This window comes from Poromitra crassiceps (genome assembly GCF_964638095.1).
Source record: "Poromitra crassiceps genome assembly, chromosome: 6".
Lineage (NCBI taxonomy): Eukaryota > Metazoa > Chordata > Actinopteri > Beryciformes > Melamphaidae > Poromitra > Poromitra crassiceps.
Genome location: NC_139627.1, coordinates 13033049 through 13054959, shown reverse-complemented (window position 1 = coordinate 13054959; position 21911 = coordinate 13033049). Strand labels below are relative to the sequence as shown.

At 42.3% G+C, this 21911-nt stretch overlaps 2 protein-coding genes across 2 annotated transcripts in view; one reads left to right on the top strand and one right to left on the bottom strand.

The window, feature by feature from the left end:
- Window positions 1–5147: 5147 nt before the first annotated feature.
- Window positions 5148–18222, bottom strand: LOC310779084 (PI-PLC X domain-containing protein 1-like). Its single transcript, XM_083639583.1, has 6 exons — window positions 18091–18222; window positions 17056–17181; window positions 15142–15297; window positions 13659–13771; window positions 9603–9673; window positions 5148–7135 (listed from the first exon to the last, which is right to left on the bottom strand). The coding sequence occupies exons 1-6, from the start codon at window positions 18211–18213 to the stop codon at window positions 6885–6887; spliced, it is 840 nt and encodes a 279-aa protein (XP_083495709.1). The 5' UTR covers window positions 18214–18222; the 3' UTR covers window positions 5148–6884.
- The window catches only part of LOC310777712 (ras-GEF domain-containing family member 1B-B-like), a gene marked incomplete at both ends in the record, with an annotated part of 12869 nt that continues 9177 nt past the window's right edge, over window positions 18220–21911 (top strand). The window contains 3 exons of the mRNA XM_083638086.1: window positions 18220–18243; window positions 18553–18627; window positions 21734–21826. Of these exons, the coding sequence (XP_083494212.1) occupies window positions 18220–18243; window positions 18553–18627; window positions 21734–21826 (192 nt within the window). The remainder of the gene's footprint in view (window positions 18244–18552; window positions 18628–21733; window positions 21827–21911) is intronic.

The window sequence follows — 21911 nt, the reverse complement described above, 5'->3', positions numbered from 1 at the left end:
ACTGTTGTGAAATGAAATGGATCAGTTCGTGTTTGTTCACGAAGAAACAAAAAAACGACTGCTATCAAACTTATCATCCTTACTGTCACGCCACAAGGCCAGTATCATGAACTGTTTTGTTTTTTTAATGTTTTTGAATAGTGAGCAATGCATTAATTTGGGCTCACACAGCTGGGAAACGTACTGTAAGTGTTGAGAGAACTTTTTGTGTGTGTGTGTGCCTTTGTGTGTTTTACTTATGATTTCTGAACATGGCCTTTTGATGTTCATGATTTGGTTGATTTATTTTAAATTACCTCTCCTGATTTAAATGACCTTTCCTGATTGTTTTATCCCGTTTGCTTGTTAGTGTTTGTCTTTCATATTGTGTGTGTGGTAAAGGTTTCAAAGCACGGTGAACCGCAGATTTTGAATGCTGGCACTGACTTATAAGGTGTATTATATTGATTTCAGTGCCTCTGTAAAAAAATATATATTTTTAAACATTTTGAATGAATAAAGAATGCCGTAAAATAAATTGGGTTGCAGAGCTTTTTTTTGTTTTGATAATTCAATACATTATTTGATTCTGTCTATTCCAGTTGGATGTCTGAGCTTGACCGTGTGCAGAATGATGTCTGTGCAGAGTTTGACACTAAAGGCCATTTCTACAATCATGATTTGTAACATCACAAATACTTTGAGCCTTTCAATAATAGGGTGAAAGACGGTCATATTGCCCTCGAGTGTGTTCTAAATGAGGCATCTGACGATCTCAAATTCAATGCATCTACTGGGAAGCTTCATAAGCGCTGCTACTTTGAGCACTAACCTCACTGTAGACACATCATCAGCTCGAAAGTGTTCACATTTCTGAACATGAAAACACAGAAAGCCTTTTGAACCCATGACCCGCTGCATCTCCTCCTGGTTCTCTCACCATGCTACATGTCTCCCAATCTGGGAACCCATCGGTTAAACAAAACAAAAAAATGCAGCCGCATCCATGGGGCAGCAGCCCCGTTTCAATGTGGTGCAACAGGAACTCAAGAGGCCCGGTCGGAAGCGGAAGAGAATCCCTTTCCGCTCCCTGCAAGCTCTGCCATTGGCTCCAACCGACCGGCTCTGACCATTAATGGATTTCCTTTCCGCTCCCTGGGTGTCGCTCTCAAATCCCTCCGTCGCTATGAAACAACAATAACAACTCTAGCTCGTTGCTGTGTTATTTCGAATCCCACATAGGTTACGCAAAAACCACGCCCTGTGCCCGCCTACGCAGCAGTCAAGCGCCGGGATTGGCCAGGACCAAGTCTTTTTTCTTCTGACAGCTGGAATCTCCCACACCACAAACACTGCACGGCACGCAGCCCAGCCATTTCATGAACCAACTGAATTGCTCTTGATAGCGGACATTGAATTGAATTATTAGTGTATTAACGCCAATGAAAACGTAACACAAGCTTTTAACACACAATCGATTTTTAAACATTTATTTCAAAAACATCATTGTAAGATTCAGGGCCCAGTTGCACAAAGCACCTTAGGTTAAGATTTCCCTTAGAGTCAGAGTTAAGGTGTCCATAAAATAGAATCGGCTGCACAAAACACCCTTAAATCTTCTCCATAAGGTTAAACATTTTAAGGAAAAATAAGCACAAGATTTAAGGGTGTTTTTGTGCAGCCGATTCTATTTTATGGACACCTTAACTCTGACTCTAAGGGAAATCTTAACCTAAGGTTAAATGCTTTGTGCAACTGGGCCCAGGCCTTTAGCCAAAGCTTCAATAACAGAGCTCAGCTGACAGTTTAACCTGCAAATGAAAAATATAAAAAATGAAAAATACATCAGGCTACAGCACATGCCTAGCTCCCCCCCCCCCCCCCCCCCCCAACTTTCACTTTGCAACTTTCACCAAATTGTGGGCCCGAGTGAGGAGAAACTTTTGTAAACTCTAACACAGTGATACTGAACTTGTGGCCCGGGGGCCAGGTGCGGCCCGCGATAGTGGCCCCCCGACCATTTTCTAATTCATAATGAAAACAATCAAGTTTGACTGAGCTCCAGTTAAAATGTCAAATAGCGCCCTATCTTCGCCACCCAGGCACTTATATGTACCTAACTAACTTAACTTAATATTATTTCTTCTGTAGCGATTGTAGGTTTTTGCAGTGTCAGCCAGAGTTTATAATTTTGTGCACACAGGATAGTTAGTTAGGTTAATGTTTGTTTAATAACTGGCCTCTGGCCTTACAAAACTTACAAAGCAAGTTGAGTATCCCTGCCTAACCTATAGCAAATTATGAAGTCCAAAGACTGCAAAATTGCAAAAACTGTAAAACTAATTAAACCCTACTCCCACATTTTCTCTTCAAATTACACCAAACTTGTGCATCTACATCATTAGACTGTCCTACACAAAAGGATCAAACAGATTTTTGATTGATCAAAAACTGAGTGCAGTGCATTGAATTTGAAATGTTATAAACAGTACTGTAAACAGCTACTGCAAATCCTCGCTAAATAAAGCTAGAACGTTCACCAAAAAAATGACAAAATGTTGCAGTCACAGTAGTTGAAGTGTGTAAAATCTTAGAATTGTATCTCAAAAACTGAATTTTTGACAATATTTTGAATTCAAACCTACTTCTCCCACATTTGTTCCTTCAAACGACAGCAGCAGAGGCTGTGGCTGATCAGGTCATCAAGGAGGCATTTATTCAAGAAGCATGAGGAGTCGATGAGGTTAGGAGGCATTTATTCAAGAAGCATGGGGAGTCGATGAGGTTAGGAGGCATTTATTCAAGAAGCATGGGGAGTCGATGAGGTTAGGAGGCATTTATTCAAGAAGCATGAGGAGTCGATGAGGTTAGGAGGCATTTATTCAAGAAGCATGGGGAGTCGATGAGGTTAGGAGGCATTTATTCAAGAAGCATGGGGAGTCGATGAGGTTAGGAGGCATTTATTCAAGAAGCATGGGGAGTCGATGAGGTTAGGAGGCATTTATTCAAGAAGCATGGGGAGTCGATGAGGTTAGGAGGCATTTATTCAAGAAGCATGGGGAGTCGATGAGGTTAGGAGGCATTTATTCAAGAAGCATGGGGAGTCGATGAGGTTAGGAGGCATTTATTCAAGAAGCATGGGGAGTCGATGAGGTTAGGAGGCATTTATTCAAGAAGCATGGGGAGTCGATGAGGTTAGGAGGCATTTATTCAAGAAGCATGGGGAGTCGATGAGGTTAGGGGCGACAGTTGACTTGCCTGGCTGAAGCATGGGGAGTCGATGAGGTTAGGGGCGACAGTTGACTTGCCTGGCTGAAGCATGGGGAGTCGATGAGGTTAGGGGCGACAGTTGACTTGCCTGGCTGAAGCATGAGGAGTCGATGAGGTTAGGGGCGACAGTTGACTTGCCTGGCTGAAGCATGGGGAGTCGATGAGGTTAGGGGCCACAGTTGACTTGCCTGGCTGGTATCTCGTGGACCCATTGCGTGGGATTCCATGCATAATGTTCCTTACAAGCACATAAACACTTTCTGTGGTTAGTAGCACCACGTTGTAATATCGAGTGTATAGGCCTATGTAGGCTAGACATTGTTGTTTGTTTGTTTTCTTTTCCAGTATATGAGCCTGTTCTGTATTGTTTATATAGGTATATATATATATATATATATATATATATATATATATATATATATACCGGTATATATATATATTAGGGGTGTCACGATACACTCAGTTCACGATACAATACACGATATTGGGTTCACGATAACGATACGATATTTTAACAATATTTTTTTGCGATCGTTTTGTAAGTTGAGGGGGCATCCTCCACACTCATTTGAGTAATTTCACCATTTTCATCCTCCGTGTCTGTAACGTCCCTCGTCTGTTCAAACAAAGCAATGAAAAGGAGAGCGAACATGCAATTAGATGCAGATCAGTGCCACCATGTTCAGCTTCTTTTTCTCGCGATATGAGATTTCATCTCAACGATACATATTGTCACATTTTGATATCGCGATATATTGTGACATCCATATATAATGTATATATATATATATATATATATATATATATATACATAAGCCATTTCAGAGTAGAAGGCTAGAACTCACTCTGGCCGGCCTCAAAGGGCCTTAGTTCCGGATGCATTCCAACGCATTCAGGTTATCACCCATTCAAAATACTCTCACGCATAAATTACCATTTGAATGTTAATATGATCCTGAACATAACTTAGCCCTTTCAGATGGCAATATTATCCGTTTTGCTCATGACTGGAAAATGTGTCAACTATTTTCCAGGGTTTCCAGGACACGTGGGAAGCCTGCTAAAGATCTGGTTTATGACCGTGTAACGCGCACACGTAGTCTGGCTCCAGTCTAATCACATGTAAATTCATCTGCTCCCCAAACAGCACAGTAACGTTACCAACCTACACAGCTGTTTGATCAAACAGCACAGTAACGTTACCAACCTACACAGCTGTTTGATCAAACAGCACAGTAACGTTACCAACCTACACAGCTGTTTGATCAAACAGCACAGTAAACATTGTTCAACTCGCTACCTCAGCTTCTATGAGCTGAGCGGACTATAGCTTCCCTGCACCATACCAGCTCGTCTCCAAGGTTCGTCCTATTTACTGGAACAGCAAATTTTTCCATTGCATGAGAAGCTGACAGGATGGTAACGATTGTTCCAGGTATTCGTCGGTTCCCCAAGTATTGCTGGGTAAACAGTTATGGCTTGCAAGGTGATGATTGCTAAACTTGCACCAAAAATCCGCGAATGCTTTTATTTTATATTGTTGGCCATGGAAGGCTATAAGCAGGATAATCAACTCCTAGGTGTGCATTATAGATTTTAATGCACTTCGCAGAGGCAACCACCCCTCCGACTGCGGTGTCGGATGGTAATTTGCCTCCACGTCGTGCATTAAAATCGTATAATGCACCCCTAGTTGTTGATTATCCCTTACTTACAGTCCTTATGTGACATGTTTTGAGGTGGAGCAGCCAGAGAGGCTGAGGGTCGACACAGAGCCGCCTGCTATTGGTCCAGAGTCTACGACCTGTCGATCACTAGGAAAACAAGTAAATATGCCTCAATAACAATGATATATTTCTTTAATGCATTTTCAATATTTTCGATAATTTACAGCATCATCATCATTATCATCATCTTTCATTACAGGGTGCTGACAGTGGAATGCGTTCAAGCAGAATGTAATCGACTTATTGGCACATTTTCAAACATGTTAGGTGCAGTTGTGACATCATGCTAGGTGCAGTTGTGACATCACATAAATGGCATCCTTGGCAGGTTTCCTGTGACCTTTATAGGGTTAACACAGTAATTGACGAATGTCATAATAATTATCATATCGACTGACATGAAAAAGTATCGACTGATATGAAAAAGTACAGGTGAATCTAAAAATATATATATATTGTGGAAAAGCTCTTTCTTCCCCGTAATTTAATTCAAAAAGTGAAACCTTCATATATTCTAGATTCATTACACATAAAGTGAAATATTATAAGCCTTTTTTTGGTTTTAATTTTGATTATTTCTAGCTTACAGCTCATGAAAATAAAATACCATAAGAAGACTGATGGAGTAATTCATGCAAAAGAAGCAAAATAAGAAGTATGTGGGGTACATGCATTTGCCCCTATTCTTGCCATACAGGGTGATATGGGTTGGGAACCGGTGGAGATTAGACTAAAGGGAGAAATGATACGGCTATGGAACCGCTTCATTAATATGCCAGAGAGTAGGTTAACAAAGAAGGTCTTCAACTGGGACAAGGCTCACAGTCACCCCTGGATAAAAGAAATTTGTTCTACTAGAGAGGCAGACCTGGCATATATTTTTCACAACATGCTTTGCTGTAATGTTAATATGTTGAAACAAAAGTTATCTCTTAATTACAGAGAGGGATGGGCAAACGACATATGGTCTAAACCTAAGCTTAGATCATATGTTCAGATGAAGCAGCGTTTTGGTCCTGAGCCCTATGTCACTTCCTTTCTAACCAGAAACCAGAGGTCTTTATGTGCTCAGCTGAGAATTGGTATCCTGCCTCTTGCCATTGAAGTAGGGCGGTTCACAGCTATACCAGAAGAGAACAGGATATGCAATGTCTGTGATCTAAAAGATGTTGAAAATGAGTTTCATTTCATGTTTTATTGTACTTTATATGATGATTTGAGGATTTCCTTATTTGACGAAATGCAAAAGCAAAGACCTGAGCTCTTCTGGGCAGATGATGGCCAGAAGTTGGAGTGGTTGTTTAAGACTGAGGTATTTAAGACTGCTAACTTTATCTCTAGGGCCTGGAATAGAAGGCAAGCACAGCTCTTTAAGTAGGTTCAGGTGGTGGTTTTCATGCTGTACAACTTTACTGTATGTATTTTGGGTGTTTTCTGTTGGTTTTATGTTTTGATCATTGTTTGTTTAAATGATGAACAGTAAAAGTGTCCTGTAAGCCCATGTGGGCTGGGCTTCATTCGAAGCATGACACTTAAATAAAGAAAATCAATCAATCAGTATTGAGTGCATAAATTAACATTACAGAAGTTCAACATTTCTGTATTATAAATCCTTTCTTTTTATTGGTCTTTTCATTGGGAATATTCTAATATTTTGAGATACTGGAGTTTTGACTTTCATGAGCTGTAAGCCGTAATCATAAAAAAAGGCTGGATTAATTCACTTCATGCGTAATCAATCTAGAATACGGGATATGAAATTTTCACTTTTTGAATTAATTTATGGGGGGGAAATTTACTTTTTCACGATATTCAAATTCTTTGAGATGCACCGGTATATCCTGATATGGATTTTGGCCATATCGTCCAGCCCTACCAACCCGGCTTGCTACATTAACAGCCAGGCCGCTACCTGGTGCAGGGGCTGCCCAGCAGTTTGTAGTTCAGGCCGATGACCAGCGAGCAGAAGGCGCTGGCGCCTATGAAGTCGCAGCAGAGGATGTTGACTCCGCCCCCCTGCGGCCCTGGCTGCTGCTCGCTCGCCCAGCGCAGCAGAGGAGAGAGAGCCTTCAGCGTCATCTTCCTCATGGTCAGGAAGGGATGAAGAAAAACGCAGCGAGCGTCTTCTGTCAGGTTCAGACCGCTCACGAAGAACCCAGCTGGAAAACAGTCAGGAAACATGTTTCGTAAACCAGTCAGTCAGTAAACAAAGTCAGTAAACCAGTCAGTAGACCAGCCAGTCTGTAAACCAGTCAGTCAGTAAACCAGTCAGTCGGTAAACCAGTTAGTAAACCAGTCAGTCACTAGACCAGTCAGTCAATAGATCAGTCAGTTTGTAAACAGTCAGTCGGTAAACATTCACTAAACTATGGCAAGCCGTTTTAACATTTAATAGCTAGACTGGATACAGTATGTATTGCAGATACAGATAGCCCTAATTCAATTCTTCCAAGGCAAAAAGAACATTTTGTATATCCACATCATTCTTCCTAGGACAAATGACATCATTTCCTAGGACAAATGACATCATTTCCTAGGACAAATGACATCATTTCCTAGGACAAATGACATCATTTCCTAGGACAAATGACTTTTGCCATTCATGTTTCTTATGACAGACAGATTCAGTTGCAGATATCTGTCATCTGAATTGCGGAGACCTGGAACTGGATTATGACTAGACTAGTTGTAATTCCACTTTCAGATACAGTATCTGCAATTTAATTCTGAGCAGCCGTGTGCGTCCTGTTTATTTGTTTATTTGTTTATTTAAAAGGATCCCCATTAGCTGCCGCCAAAACGACCGCTAGTCTTCCTGGGGTCCAAACACAATACACAATACATCACAGCAATTGTAACTGTAGACAGTAAAGTTCAGTAGTAAAATAACATAGTAAAAAAATAAGAAATGGTAAAAAGCAGTGCAATACAGGAGAATCACAGAGTAAAAAGCAATATATAAAACAAAACAAAACAAAACAACAACAATAGTTTGGTCAGCTGGTTATGTAGCTGGCCAGCTACATTAGATCAGCTGATCTAAAAGACACTATTCTAAGACATACTATTAAAGGAAAGATATAATGGGAAGTAAAGTAAGTTGTGTGTTCAAAGTGTGTTTGCTGGTGTTAGTGAGTGCAGATGGGATCTAAGTTTCCGTTTAAAACCTACCCTCCCATGGATGGAGGAAATATTTACTGGCAGACAATTCCAGGACATTATCGATCTGTATGTGACTGTTTTCTTCATAAAGTTGGTTTTGCGTCTAGGCAAAGTCAACTGACCCCTGCTCGCCCCTCTGGTGGAGTGTGTGTGAGTACGTGAGCTATAAATTATGCTGTCGAAGAGAAAGCCAGGAGTTTGGGTATGGATAACCTTGTGAAAATGTACAAGTAGGATTGATAAGAGTTTCTGCTCAACAGTGAGCCATGTGAGACGTGTATGCATTTCAGCTACGCTAGAGCTAGGGGAGCACCCAAGGACCAGCCTAGCTGCTTTGTTTTGTGCAACTTGTAATTTTTCAAGAAGACCTTTAGCTGCTGATGACCATACCACAGAGCACTGTATTCCAAATGACACAGAACCAATGAGGAAACAATTTGGCGAAGTAACAAATAATAATGCATATTTCCTAGTAATTGCAACAGCTCTGCCCATTTTCGCGACCACTTTATTGATGTGATCCGACCATGACAATGTGCAGTCCAGCCAGAGTCCTAGAAGTTTTACTGTTTTTACTTGCTTTATAATTTGATCATCTATCAGTATGTTAATTTTAGGATTCTGTGATAATCTATAATTAGAGCCAAAAATAATGCACATTGTTTTTGATATATTCAGTATAAGTTTATTTGCTTTTATCCAATTATATATAATACTTAGCTCGCTAGACAGAACATGATTAAGTTCAGTACATGTGTTAGCCGCATAATAAATAGTAGAATCATCTGCATACATGGTCAAACTAGCCTTACTGATTGCATATGGCATATCATTTGTGAAGATGGAGAAGAGGAGAGGGCCAAGACAACTGCCTTGTGGGACCCCGCAGTTCAGGGTCCTACTGCTAGATAGTGCCCCATTAAAATAGACTCTCTGTGACCTGTCCTGGTGGCTGGTGGCTCACCTGGTAGCACACATACAGTACGACGGAGGCTCAGTCCTTCCCGTGGCCGACGCAGGTTCGAATCCAACCCGAGGTCCACATGTCATCCCCCTTCTTCTCCCTCCCAACCTTTCCTGTTTGCCCACTGTCTTATCCTAATAAAGGCAAAACAAAAAATCAGAGTAGCTGTACTTCCAGTTCAAGATAGCGTGAATTCCTCTCGATTATCGACATTGTCCTTTTTAGATATCTTGAATTAAGTTTTAAATAGATATCAGTAATGAGAAACCCCATACACATGAACGGCAAAAGTCACGTCATTTGTCCTATGAGAATGACGTGGATATCCGAAATCTTCTTTTTGACTAGGAAGACTATTGTTATAGATATCGTGAATGAAAATTCTGACTAGTCACATTATGACTAGTCAAAATGACGTTGATATCTGTAATGTTAATTCCAGATAGTCAAACTTAGCTAATAAATATCAAAACAGCTTGCCAGCCAGTAAACAGACTGACCTGGTCTTCCTCTGCTTTTCCTCTCCTCCAGGTATTTGATCACCTGCTGAGGGTCGGAGCTGTCAGCGTACCTGAGGACACACACACACACACACTGAGTACACACATACTCACAGAGTACACACATACTGAGTATAGGCCATATCAGTGTGACGTCACAATAAATAAGAACTTCCGTCTGGGTGGATAATAGTGCTGTCACTTTTTCCCAAAATAAAGTTTGAACGAACTTCGAATTGCCCGCAAAATGTTCGAATATATTCGAAGTTTTTTGGTTAATAAAAAAAAATAAAAATGTTTTTTTTGCATGCCAGGCCACCGGGCATCGGCTCGACGTGCCCGATTATGCATTCCGCGCCTGCCGGTTACATCGTATAAATATATATAATATAATATAAAATATTAAAAGAATATTTAAAAAAAATCCTCAGCTGTCCTCATGGTCCAGTCAGTCAGCTCCTCTCCGCTGCTGTGTTAGCTTGGACGCTCACAGTCACAACACTGCCTCACAACTTGGCTGCATCCAACTCGAGACAACTTTTCAAACCCTGGAGACAATCTTTCTCAGAAGAGACTAACGCGACAAATCTGGAGACTTTTTCTGACATGGGATTAACATTACCAGCAAGCAGCAGTTGGTTAATTTTGGTTAATAAAAAATAAAAAAATGTAATAAAAAAATAAAAATAAAATCGAACATGGCAAATTACATTCGAACATGCCCCTCCTCCCCCACATTCGAAGTTAAATTCGAATTTCGAATAAAAAGTGACAGCCCTAGTGGATAATGTTGGTGGTGCTGCATCGGCGCTACACTATTTCGGTATTATGTTATTTAACCAAAGTAAGAGCCCTTTTAACCCAAGCTCGTGTGATTAGAAATACAGTACACTATGTAGTTCTGGCTGTGCTCTGAAAATGAGACGTCCCTCATGTGGTGCTATTGATATCTGTTAGTGTTAGGGCATTCACGACATCAACTACTCCCAACCAGTAGTCGAATAGTCGACAATTCACGGGAGTTCAGAATCAGAATCAGCTTTCTTGGCCAAGTATGTAAACTTGACTCCGGTACTATACATGTACATTGCTCTCAATGTACTTACAAAGGAAAAAGAGGTTATGTATACAAGCTAAAATGAACAAACAGGGACAGCGATCAAAGGTACACACAGTCAACTGCTATTTACATTATATACAATAAGTGTGATGTATATAAATATGTATAGGAGAAAAAAATAGAATAATTGTATACTTATGTGTAGACTAAAGGGCCTTACACATCGGGAGCGTATTTTTTCCCCGTGCGATTAATTTGCACGTCAATAATATTTTCCAAACCTATATCAGTCAATGCAACCGTGCATACCAACGGCAAAGTTTCGCTGAGCGTTATTGCGGCGTTTATTTTTCCGGACCACGGTCGATTTTTCAGAAATTTGCTTCCGACGTGTGCACATCTGTTGCTGTGATTGACAGGTGGGTCAAAATTCGCATCGCAATTTTGTGCTGTATATTCGCATCGCTCTTGATGTGTAACAGCCTCAAGTATGTAAACCACATTGGATTGTAAGTCAGATATTGCACAGCTGTTTATCGATCTATATAAGCAAAGCTTTCAGACAGTAATTCACAGTTATTGAGTTATATTGAGACACAGCTTTCGGACAGTTAAGACGTTTCACCTTAGAGGAGTGTCTGTGTGTGTGTGTGTGTGTGTGTGTGTGTGTGTGTGTGCATGAGGTAGGTGCACCAAGTAAAGTGATTCAAAGTAAAGTGATTCAAGCGTACAGTGAAGGGTTTGGAATGAAGTGATCAACTGACTGGATTAAGTGTTCATGGCCTGAGGGAACAATGTTTCTTACAGTATGTCTGGTTGTTTTGGTGTAGTACGGTAGTCAATAGGTTGAGGCCACGTCTCGTCATAGACGCTGGTTTAGCTGGCTAGGGGTGTGGTCAGGGTGGGGTAAAAACCCCCGTTCTATCCATTCAGCAAAGTTAGAATTTAGCTGATAGCCCAGCCCAGGCAGACACGATCGGGGATTTAACCACCGCAGTAAACGCACATCTGAGCAGACGTCTTGTGTTCTGCTCTAGAACCCCCAAACCTGTAGTTTAGAGCCGCAGCACCGTCTTTTGGTGAGTCAGCCCATGAGATATATGGGCGGTTTTACCCCACTCGCGCGCCAGCCGATTTTGTGGGCGTTCCCAGACATGCGGACTGTCTCTCTAGCGCCTACCAGAGGGGAGGTTTATGAACAGGTCGTAACCAGTGTGAGATGGGTCTGTGATGATCTTTCCTGCCAGTCAGCTCAGTAGAAACAGTCAGTCAGTAGAGACAGTCAGCTCAGTAGAAACAGTCAGTCAGTAGAGACAGTCAGCTCAGTAGAAACAGTCAGCTGAGTAGAAACAGTCAGCTGAGTAGAAACAGTCAGCTGAGTAGAAACAGTCAGCTGAGTAGAAACAGTCAGTCAGTAGAGACAGTCAGCTCAGTAGAAACAGTCAGCTGAGTAGAAACAGTCAGCTGAGTAGAAACAGTCAGCTGAGTAGAAACAGTCAGCTGAGTAGAAACAGTCAGTCAGTAGAGACAGTCAGCTGAGTAGAAACAGTCAGCTGAGTAGAAACAGTCAGCTGAGTAGAAACAGTCAGTCAGTAGAAACAGTCAGTCAGTAGAAACAGTCAGTCAGTAGAAACAGTCAGCTGAGTAGAAACAGTCAGCTGAGTAGAAACAGTCAGTCAGTAGAGACAGTCAGCTGAGTAGAAACAGTCAGCTGAGTAGTAGGGCTGGGTCGGTTTGAAAATTTTAAAACCGGTTCGATATTGCCGTCTAAACCGGATCGAACCGGTATACCGATTTTTTTTTGTAATAAAAAAAAAAAAAAAAAAAATTTTTTTTTTTTTTTTTTTTTTTTTCAAGCAGGGCTCCTGAGTGTGGCCCATAACTGTCTGTAGTGCAACTTCAGTCCACCTGATAGCGATAATACACCTCTAAGCTGGTATTGTCAACCAGCAATGATACTGAATAAAAAGAAGCAGGACACCTGTGTAACAAACACACCCTGTATTTATTTCTCATAACTATTCAGCTCAACTTTTCTTCTAAACATCAAAATAATAAATGAAATAAGACTTTTGCCTATAGTGCAACTTGAGAAAAAGGCTAATAAAAACACAAGCAGTGCAATCAGAATGGATTGGCTTACAGCTGAGCTGCCTTCTAAACTTCAAAACTCACAAATTCACACAATATAGGGCCTAGGCATGGGTCGGTTTGAACATTTTGAAACCGGTTCGATATTCCCCAAAAAAACGTATCAAAGCGGCTGCAGTTGGTGGCGATAATGCACCTCTAAGCTGGTATGCTGCCAACCAGCACGAACACTGAATACAAATAAGCAGAACCTTTTAACTGTAACAACACACTGTTTTTATTTCTCATAACTATTCAGCTTAACTTTTCTTCAAACATCAACATAATAAACAAAATAAGACTTTTGCCTACTAGTGCAACTTGAGAAGAGGCTAATACGAACAATAGTGCAATCAGAATAAACTGGCAAAAAAAAAAAAAAAAAAAACTAAAAAAAAAAAAAAAATTTTTTTTTTTTTTTTTTTTTTTAGGTTTTTTCGGTTTGCACGTGATCAAACCGGTTTGGGCTCGTATACCGAACCGAACCGGTAAAACCGGAAATCGACCCATGCCTACTGAGTAGAAACAGTCAGTCAGTAGAAACAGTCAGTCAGTAGAAACAGTCAGTCAGTAGAAACAGTCAGTCAGTAGAAACAGTCAGTCAGTAGAAACAGTCAGTCAGTAGAAACAGTCAGTCAGTAGAAACAGTCAGTCAGTAGAAACAGTCAGCTGAGTAGAAACAGTCAGTCAGTAGAAACAGTCAGTCAGTAGAAACAGTCAGTCAGTAGAAACAGTCAGCTGAGTAGAAACAGTCAGCTGAGTAGAAACAGTCAGTCAATAGAGACAGTCAGCTCAGTAGAAACAGTCAGTCAGTAGAGACAGTCAGCTGAGTAGAAACAGTCAGCTGAGTAGAAACAGTCAGTCACCAGTATGGGACCTCAGTCCAGAGCTGTGGCTGCTGCTGCTCCACCTGCTGGTCGGCATAGGAGACGATCACCTGCTGAGAGCTGGACCAACAGGAACGCAGCGTGGGCGTGTCCTGCACACACGCGCGCGCGCACACACACACACACACACACACACACACACACACACACACACACACACACACACACACACACACACACACACAGGTTCTGGGGCAGGTTGCACAAAACACCCTCAAATCTTCCCCTTATGGTTTCTGTCTGTCTGTATTTATCTGTCTGTATGTATGTATGTATGTATGTATGTATGTATGTCTGTATGTATGTATGTATGTATGTATGTATCTATCTATCTATCTATCTATCTATCTATCTATCTGTCTGCCGGTATCTATCTATATATCTATCTATCTGTCTGTATGTATATATCTGTCTGTCTGTATCTGTCTATCTATCTATCTATCTATCTATCTATCTATCTATCTATCTACAGTATCTATCTGTCTGTATCTATCTATGTAATCTGTCTGTCTGTATCTATCTATCTATCTATCTATCTATGCATCTGTCTGTCTGTATCTATCTATCTATCTATCTATCTATCTATCTATGCATCTATCTGTCTGTATCTATCTATGTAATCTGTCTGTATCTATCTATCTATCTATCTATGCATCTATCTGTCTGTATCTATCTATGTATCTATCTGTCTGTCTGTCTGTCTGTCTGTATCTATCTGTCTGTCTGTCTGTCTGTCTGTCTGTCTGTCTATATGTATCTATGTATCTATCTGTCTGTATGTATCTACTGTATCTATATGTCTGTCTGTCTGTCTGTCTGTCTGTCTGTCTGTCTGTCTGTATGTATCTATCTATGTATCTATCTGTCTGTATGTATCTATCTACTGTATCTATATGTCTGTCTGTATGTATCTATCTATCTGTCTGTCTGTATCTGTCTGTATGTATCTATCTGTCTGTCTGTATCTATCTATCTATCTATCTATCTATATCTATCTGTCTGTATGTATCTGTCTGTCTGTCTGTCTGTATCTATCTGTCTGTCTGTCTGTCTGTATTTATCTATCTATCTATCTGATGTCTGTCTGTATCTATCCGTCTGTCTGTCTATCTATCTGTCTGTCTGTATCTGCCTGTCTATCTGTCTGTATCTATCTGTCTGTCTGTCTGTATCTCTATATGTCTGTATCTATCTATCTATCTATCTATCTATCTATCTATCTATCTGTCTGTCTGTCTGTATGTATCCATCTATCTATCTGTCTGTCTGTCTGTCTGTATCTATCCATCTATCTATCTGTCTGTCTGTCTGTCTGTCTGTATGTATCTGTCTGTCTGTATCTCTATCTGTCTGTCTGTCTGTATCTATCCATCTATCTGTCTGTCTGTCTGTATCTATCTGTCTGTCTGTATCTCTATCTGTCTGTTTGTCTGTCTATCTCTATCTCTATCTGTCTGTCTACCTGTGGAGAGCAGAGTTTTTCTCTGAACAGAGTGATGATGTAATCCACCAGGTGGGCATGGTCTCTGTCCGTCAGTGAATCGAAATGCGAGCAGGAAAGGATGACGACCTCGTTAGGATGACTGTCCAACCAGGAGGCCAGTTCAGCCAGAGCCTCCTACACACACACACACACACACACACACACACACACACACACACACACACACACACACACACACACACACACACACACACACACACACACACTTGTCAGTGTGTTCATCTTCATCATCATATTTTTTTCTATTCAATTAAAAACCCACAGACTGTGAGTGTGTGAGTGTGAGTGTGCATGTGTGTGTGTGTGTGTGTGTGTGTAGGCCACTAGTCGCTTAAACATTTAAACTAAACTAAACATTAATGGGAAAATAATTTAGATGTGGATATGAGTCAAGACGACGGCTCTTTCTTTTTTTTTAAAGCCCATATGTTTTCTTAGAATATGAGGCACAAACTCTCCTTTCCAAATTCTGCATAGAACTTATTAACTCATTAAACACCGGAAAAACTTCATAAAATGAACAATGAAATGTCCTTTCTGCAGAAAACAAAAAGGCGATTTTTATCACGTTTTGGTAATTTGTTGTCAACATTTTGGAAATGTGTAATTGATACTATAACACTATGTTTAGATGCTCATGGTCAAATGGTCTCGCTTGTGTCTTTTGGGCACAGGTAATATGGCCCCTTGGAGTGAATTTCAACAAAATAATATTGACGTTGCTTTGATCGCTGCAAAGAAGTGTATTGCAATCCATTGGAAATCTGATTGCCCTGCTAATCCTACAGGATCACATTAGTTCAATGAAATCTCTAGTTACATTCCATTAGATCAAATATATTGCAACATAAAGGGCAGTTTAGAGTCCAGTGATTTATGGTCGTTGCGACCGACCATGATCACATTCCATCGTTGGTGATAACGAAAAATGTGTATACTTCCAGCGACGGGCGATATGCCATCGTTGTGATGAACGTTGTGACCATCGTCAAGACTTCATCTGGAGTCAACTTTGACCCCATCGTTAGCTTCGTTGTCATGACAACCATAATTTGTTTCTCTCCTACTGCAGTTTCTGAAGCCACTAGTTAGCCAGCTAGTTGAATTAACAATGGAAGAAGATCACATATTTGTTGAAAACTTAATAAACACAAGGACACGGTTCCCGTGCCTTTGGGCTAACGACCGGGCAGATTATAAAGATGCTGTTCAAAAGGCAAATGCCTGGAAAGCGGACATTCTCAACACAGACGGTAAGTAACAGCTACCACATCGTTAGCATGGATAATCACACAGCATGTTAGCAAGCAGATAGACAGTTTTGTAATGTTGTAATCAAAACGGTAACGTTATATCTTGACTGGCAGCTTCTCTGTCTGTCCGTCCGGCATTAATCCATGTGAAAATATCACAACACATCCTGCTCTGTGCCTCTGCGATGTGTTCTCATATCGCCTGGGTGTTTATACTTTTTACGAGCGTCAGCGTCCAAAATCAGCGTCGAGCGATACTGGAATGGACGTTCAGCGATGCCCGTTGGGCTATGATAAATCGCTGGACTCTAAACTGCCCTTAAGACGTAAGAGTCAGGACTTTGTAAAAAGAAAAATGAAAAGAAATGTGTATGAGTGTATTGTAAAAAAAAATTACTTTTTGTGAAACAATAAAAATATGAAAAAAAATATATATGAAAAAACAAAATCTGACAACGATTTAACCTTATAGATTAAATTGCACTCAGTTTTGGCTGAGTTTCTGAGTGTTTTCTTGCTTATAGACTAGTCAAAAAAAAAAAAAAAAAAAAAGTAGACTAGTCGTCAGAGAAACCTGCATCCCTAGTGTGTGTGTGTGTGGGTGTGCGCGTGCGTGCACCTTGACAGTTAGCAGTGTGTAGATGCCGTGGGCGAAGAACAGTCTGCTGCCCCCTGCTGGCTTCCTGGCAATCCGCAGGTCGAAGAAACGAACGCCGAGGTCACACTGAACACTGAGGGGACACTGCTGCGCACATGCACACGCACCGGAGAGAGAGAAAATAAATACAGAAATATATACACACAGCATAGAAATCTGTCAAACATGGCTGTCACGCAGAAGGCTCATCGCCGATTTGTACATTTGCTGTTATTATTATTATTATTGTTTATGTCTCACCGACAACCACGTCTATCATTGAGTGTGATAGACAGACTTTACTGGAGCAGATCAGATGTACAGTCACAACTAGTCTTTAAAGCTGGAGTGCGTAACTTTTACATATTGGGGGTTCATTGCCAAACGAGTTCCCATTTTGATGAAGCCTATCGGCAACAGATAACTCTCTGTATTCCTCAGTATCGCCTACCGGAGTTTTCAATGTGCTGTCTGTGGTGGGGCGTCCGGGTAGTGTAGCAGTAGATTCCCTGCCTACCAGCACGAGGGTCGCAGGTTCACGCCCACGTGTTACCTCCGGCTTGGTCGGGCGTCCATACAGGCACGATTGGCTGTGTCTGCGGGTGGGAAGCCGGATTGAGGGTATGTGTCCTGGTCGCTGCACTACCGCCTCCTCTGGTCGGTCGGGGCGCCTGTTCGGGGCGGAAGGGAACTGGTGGGAACAGCGTAATCCTTCCACGTGCTGCTGTACGTCCTGCCGGTGAAGCTCCCCGCTGTCAAGTGAAAAGAAGCGGCTGGCAATTGCGCATGTTGCGGAGGAAGCATGGTGCTAGTCTACGGCTCTCCCCAGATCGGCAGGTGGGGAGCAGCGACCGGGGCAACAGGGGGAAACTGGCCAAGTACAATTGGGGAGAAATCAGAAAAAGAAATCTGCTGTACAATACAGAATGAGCACCAGGCACACAAAACAGGACGCGATGCATGAAATGGCGTATTCCTAGGGAGTCCCGTGTGTGATGGGGGCTTCTGTCTGTCTACCTGTGTGGTGGCCCAGCGGTAGACACAGGGGCGTGTGCAGCAGGGGAAGAGCCTGTCAATCACTCTGAGGAGGCGGGACTCTGACCGCTGGACAGGAGAGGAGACGTCCAGACAGAAGGACATGCTGTCATGACTTCCTGGAGAGAAAGACAGGTAGAGACACAGAGAAAGTATGAAAATGTCAGAGAAATGTCTCTAAACTTGAATTTGGTGGAATTCGGCCTGGAAAGTCCTTGAATTTGATGTTTAAGTAAGAAGGTGTGTGAACTATTCTCACTGTCCTGATAGTTCTCTCTCTCTCTCTCTCTCTCTCTCTCTCTCTCTCTCTCTCTCTCTCTCTCTCTCTCCCTGTCTCTCTCTCTCTCTCTCTCTCTCTCTCTCTCTCTCTCTCTCCCTTGGTCTCTCTCTCTCCCTCTCTCCCTGTCTCTCTCTGTCTCTCGCTCGCTCACTCTCTCCTTGCAGGACAGACTGAGTTTCATCGGCCCTGAAGAATTCATCCAGACGTTTGCCCTGAAGGATCCTCTGGAAAACCACAAGGTACAGAGACTAGGATCATACTCTTTTTTTTCAATTATTTATTCATTTATTTATTTGTGTGTTTGTTTGTTTGTTTGTTTGTTTATTTGTTTGTTTGTTTGTTTGTTTATTATTACCCTGATCACAAAACACATAATGATGATCAGATCACTCTATAACACAAGAGAGTCCCAAGTCTTCTTCAGGGTTCCTACAGTCACGAAAACCTGGAAAAGTCATGGAATTAGATTTTCTTTTGCCCAGGCCTGGAAAGATCCTTGAAAACAATCAAGTCCAAAAAGTTTTGGCAAAGTAATGGACTTTTTTTTTTTTTTTTTTTTTTTTTTTGTTTAATGTGTATGAACCCTGATTCTTAATTGCCTGTTTTTTTCCTGCTTTATTTAAGAATTGCGCTCAATTGGTTATTTAAGAATACACAGGACATGTGTATTTCAGAAGCCAGAGCTGGTATGGCAAGGACGCGCTAGGAGGAGCGCTCCTCTTTCAAGGAGCGCACCTGGCGTTTAAGCGCTCTTGGCGGCTAGTGTTTTTGGACGGCGCGCTCTCTGGGCGTCTCAAGCTGCAAAAAGTTCAACATTTGGAGGAAAAGCGCGCTGCTCGTCAATGTCGCCCCTCCTACCTCTTCTCCTGCCAGGGGGATCTTCAACCTCCACTGCTGCCAGAATTGCCAATAGTCTGAGTGGAACAAAAAAAAAACGCTCCGTGGCTGTGGTCTGTGCGCGCTTTTTCCGGTAAACCGGTCATCGTTTCATCCCTACCTTCACATAGATGTGCATTTGTGTGGCGTTTCTTTATTCTATTTATTTTTCGTGGGCATTCTTTAATGGATCTTTTGTAAGCGCATCCAGCGCCGCTCTGCGCTCGTCTAAGTGTGTCTGAAGGGCCCTTCTCCGGGCTACGTGGTGCTGTGAGTCACGGTAAGGGGTCGGCTTTAATCAGCGGCGGTGTGCTCCCGCTGGTGCTCCGCATCTCTGCCCTCACTTACATAAGAACCACTTTGTATACAAGAGTGGACGAGTGAGTCAGCGCCAAGCGTCCCGCAGAGCACATGGAGAAGTTTAGATCGGGAGTGGGCCGCCTGCTGTGTTGTGTAAGCCTCTAACGGAACTGCCCCCCCCCCCCCCACACACACACACACACACACACACACACACACACACACTTCCCCCCGATTACATCATCACAGCCAAGGTTTATTTATAAAGCGTTTTTATGAAGTTTATTTATAAAGAAGCTTTTGGCGAGCAGGTTTGCCACACAAGCGAGAGTCGGAAAAGCACAAAAGGGCACAAACTGAGAAATATCAGTGTGTGTGTGTGTGGGGGGGGGGGGTTGGGTGAGTCATGGCTGTCAACATTAATTTGCAGAACATATGCGAGAGTAGCAACGGTCAATTTCCTCATATTTAACACATCTACAGGCAGCTCATTGGCTTTGGTCGGAACCACAGTGGGGGCGGGGAAGTAAAATGTTTGCATTCATATCGTTTAAGTTCAAACGGACCAATTAGAAGTGAACCAGGGCTTGTAAACAAAAGTCACGTGACTCACACGCAGCTTGTTTTTTCGATAGGGTTTTGGCTCTCGTAACGAACCGCACCTTAGTTCTCGTCAGAGGGCCACAAGTGTGACGTTATTTGGTGACACCGGAGTTTCAGACGTCTTCGTTCTTACCCGGACGAATGAACCGAACCCTGCAGAGTTCCGGATTTCTGGCTTGGATTATCCGTTTGCATTTCAAATGTTTTGTGAGCACCTTAACGTTGGGCATCAGACACTCTGGGTTGTGATGAAGAAGCATGAAAACATAGCCTGACTTCACCAGACCAATTCACAAATGTGAAGGAGTCTGTAAACTAAACTCTCAGTTCAATTTCCAGTGGGCGTTGTCCACCGGCGCAGACTAAAATGCCTCTTGATGCAATAGAGAGCCCCAGGGATGACGTATTTTTGTAGTCGGAACGCAAAAGTCCCGGACTTCCGGGTTCTTCACTGTTTCTGCCTATGGGATTTTTTTATGGGTTTTTGGCGCGATCCTTCAAATAAGGTCTCTGGGCAACGCAAGCTTAATCAAACGCGAACCAGTGTTCAGCCGGATAATCTTCACACATGAGGTCACCGCTCAACCTGGAGTGTTGTTGATGTGTGCACTGCTGTGCACTGATTACCCCGGGCTGAACGAGGCTGAACCAGGTGAGGGAAAGAGAATTTCCGTGTTGTCCTTTGAAGTGATGACGTTATTTGACGTATAATATCCCCATCGACTCAACAGTGTAGTCTCATTTAGCCGTTTGCTAGCTAGCCGCCCTTTTAACGGCACGTAAAAGCTTAAACACTCATAAAAGTGGTCCTCATGCGTGAAGATTATCCTACTGAGCACTGGTTCGCGTTTGATTAAGCTTGCGTTGCCCAGAGACCTTATTTGAAGCATCGCGCCAAAAAACCCATTCAAAAATCCCATAGGCGAAAACAGTAAAGAACCCGGAACTGTTGGCATCGATGTTTTCCGGACTCATTCCTGGGGCTCTCTATTGGATAGACCTACTGTGCTAGCAGAGCGTGGAAACATGCTTCTCTGTCAGTCATCGTATCAAACGCGCCCCATATTAGCTGTGATCGGTCGGACCAAGTGGAAATCTATCTGAATGGGAGGGGCATCTGCCAGAGCAAATAAAACATGATCTTGCAGGTTGGTCAGGTTCCCAGGCTAATGAAAACGGTCATCTTGGATCAGAATTGAAGTTGTTGTGCCCTAAAGCAGTGGATCTCAAAGTAGGGTCCGCGGACCCCCAGGGGTCCTTGAAGGGGTCCCCAGCAAAAATGTGGATAATTTATTTTCACTACAATTCCATCCATAAGTAACACAATGACTGTTGTTTTGGTCATGGGTTTCATACACTTTCTGTCATAAAACATCTAAACCTATCAGATGGGGGACCTTCATCTCATCGGTGTCAATTTAGCGGTCCTTGACGTGGAAAAAGTTTGAGAACCACTGCCCTAAAAAACTTGAACTGACACAAATCTGATTAAAATGCCTCATACAACTGCCCAAAAAGTCAAGCAGGTTCACATGGTCTTCTCCCCCTTCTCCCTCTGTGTTTCAGGGTTTCTTCCGGAAGCGTAAGACCAGCAACTTGGAGGCCTACATCAACTGGTTCAACAGACTGAGCTTCCTGGTTGCCACTGAGATCTGTATGGTGAGCTACAACTAATGACCTGTCTGTCTGCCTGTCTGTCTGTCTGTCTGTCTGTCTGCCTGTCTGTCTGTCTGTCTGTCTGTCT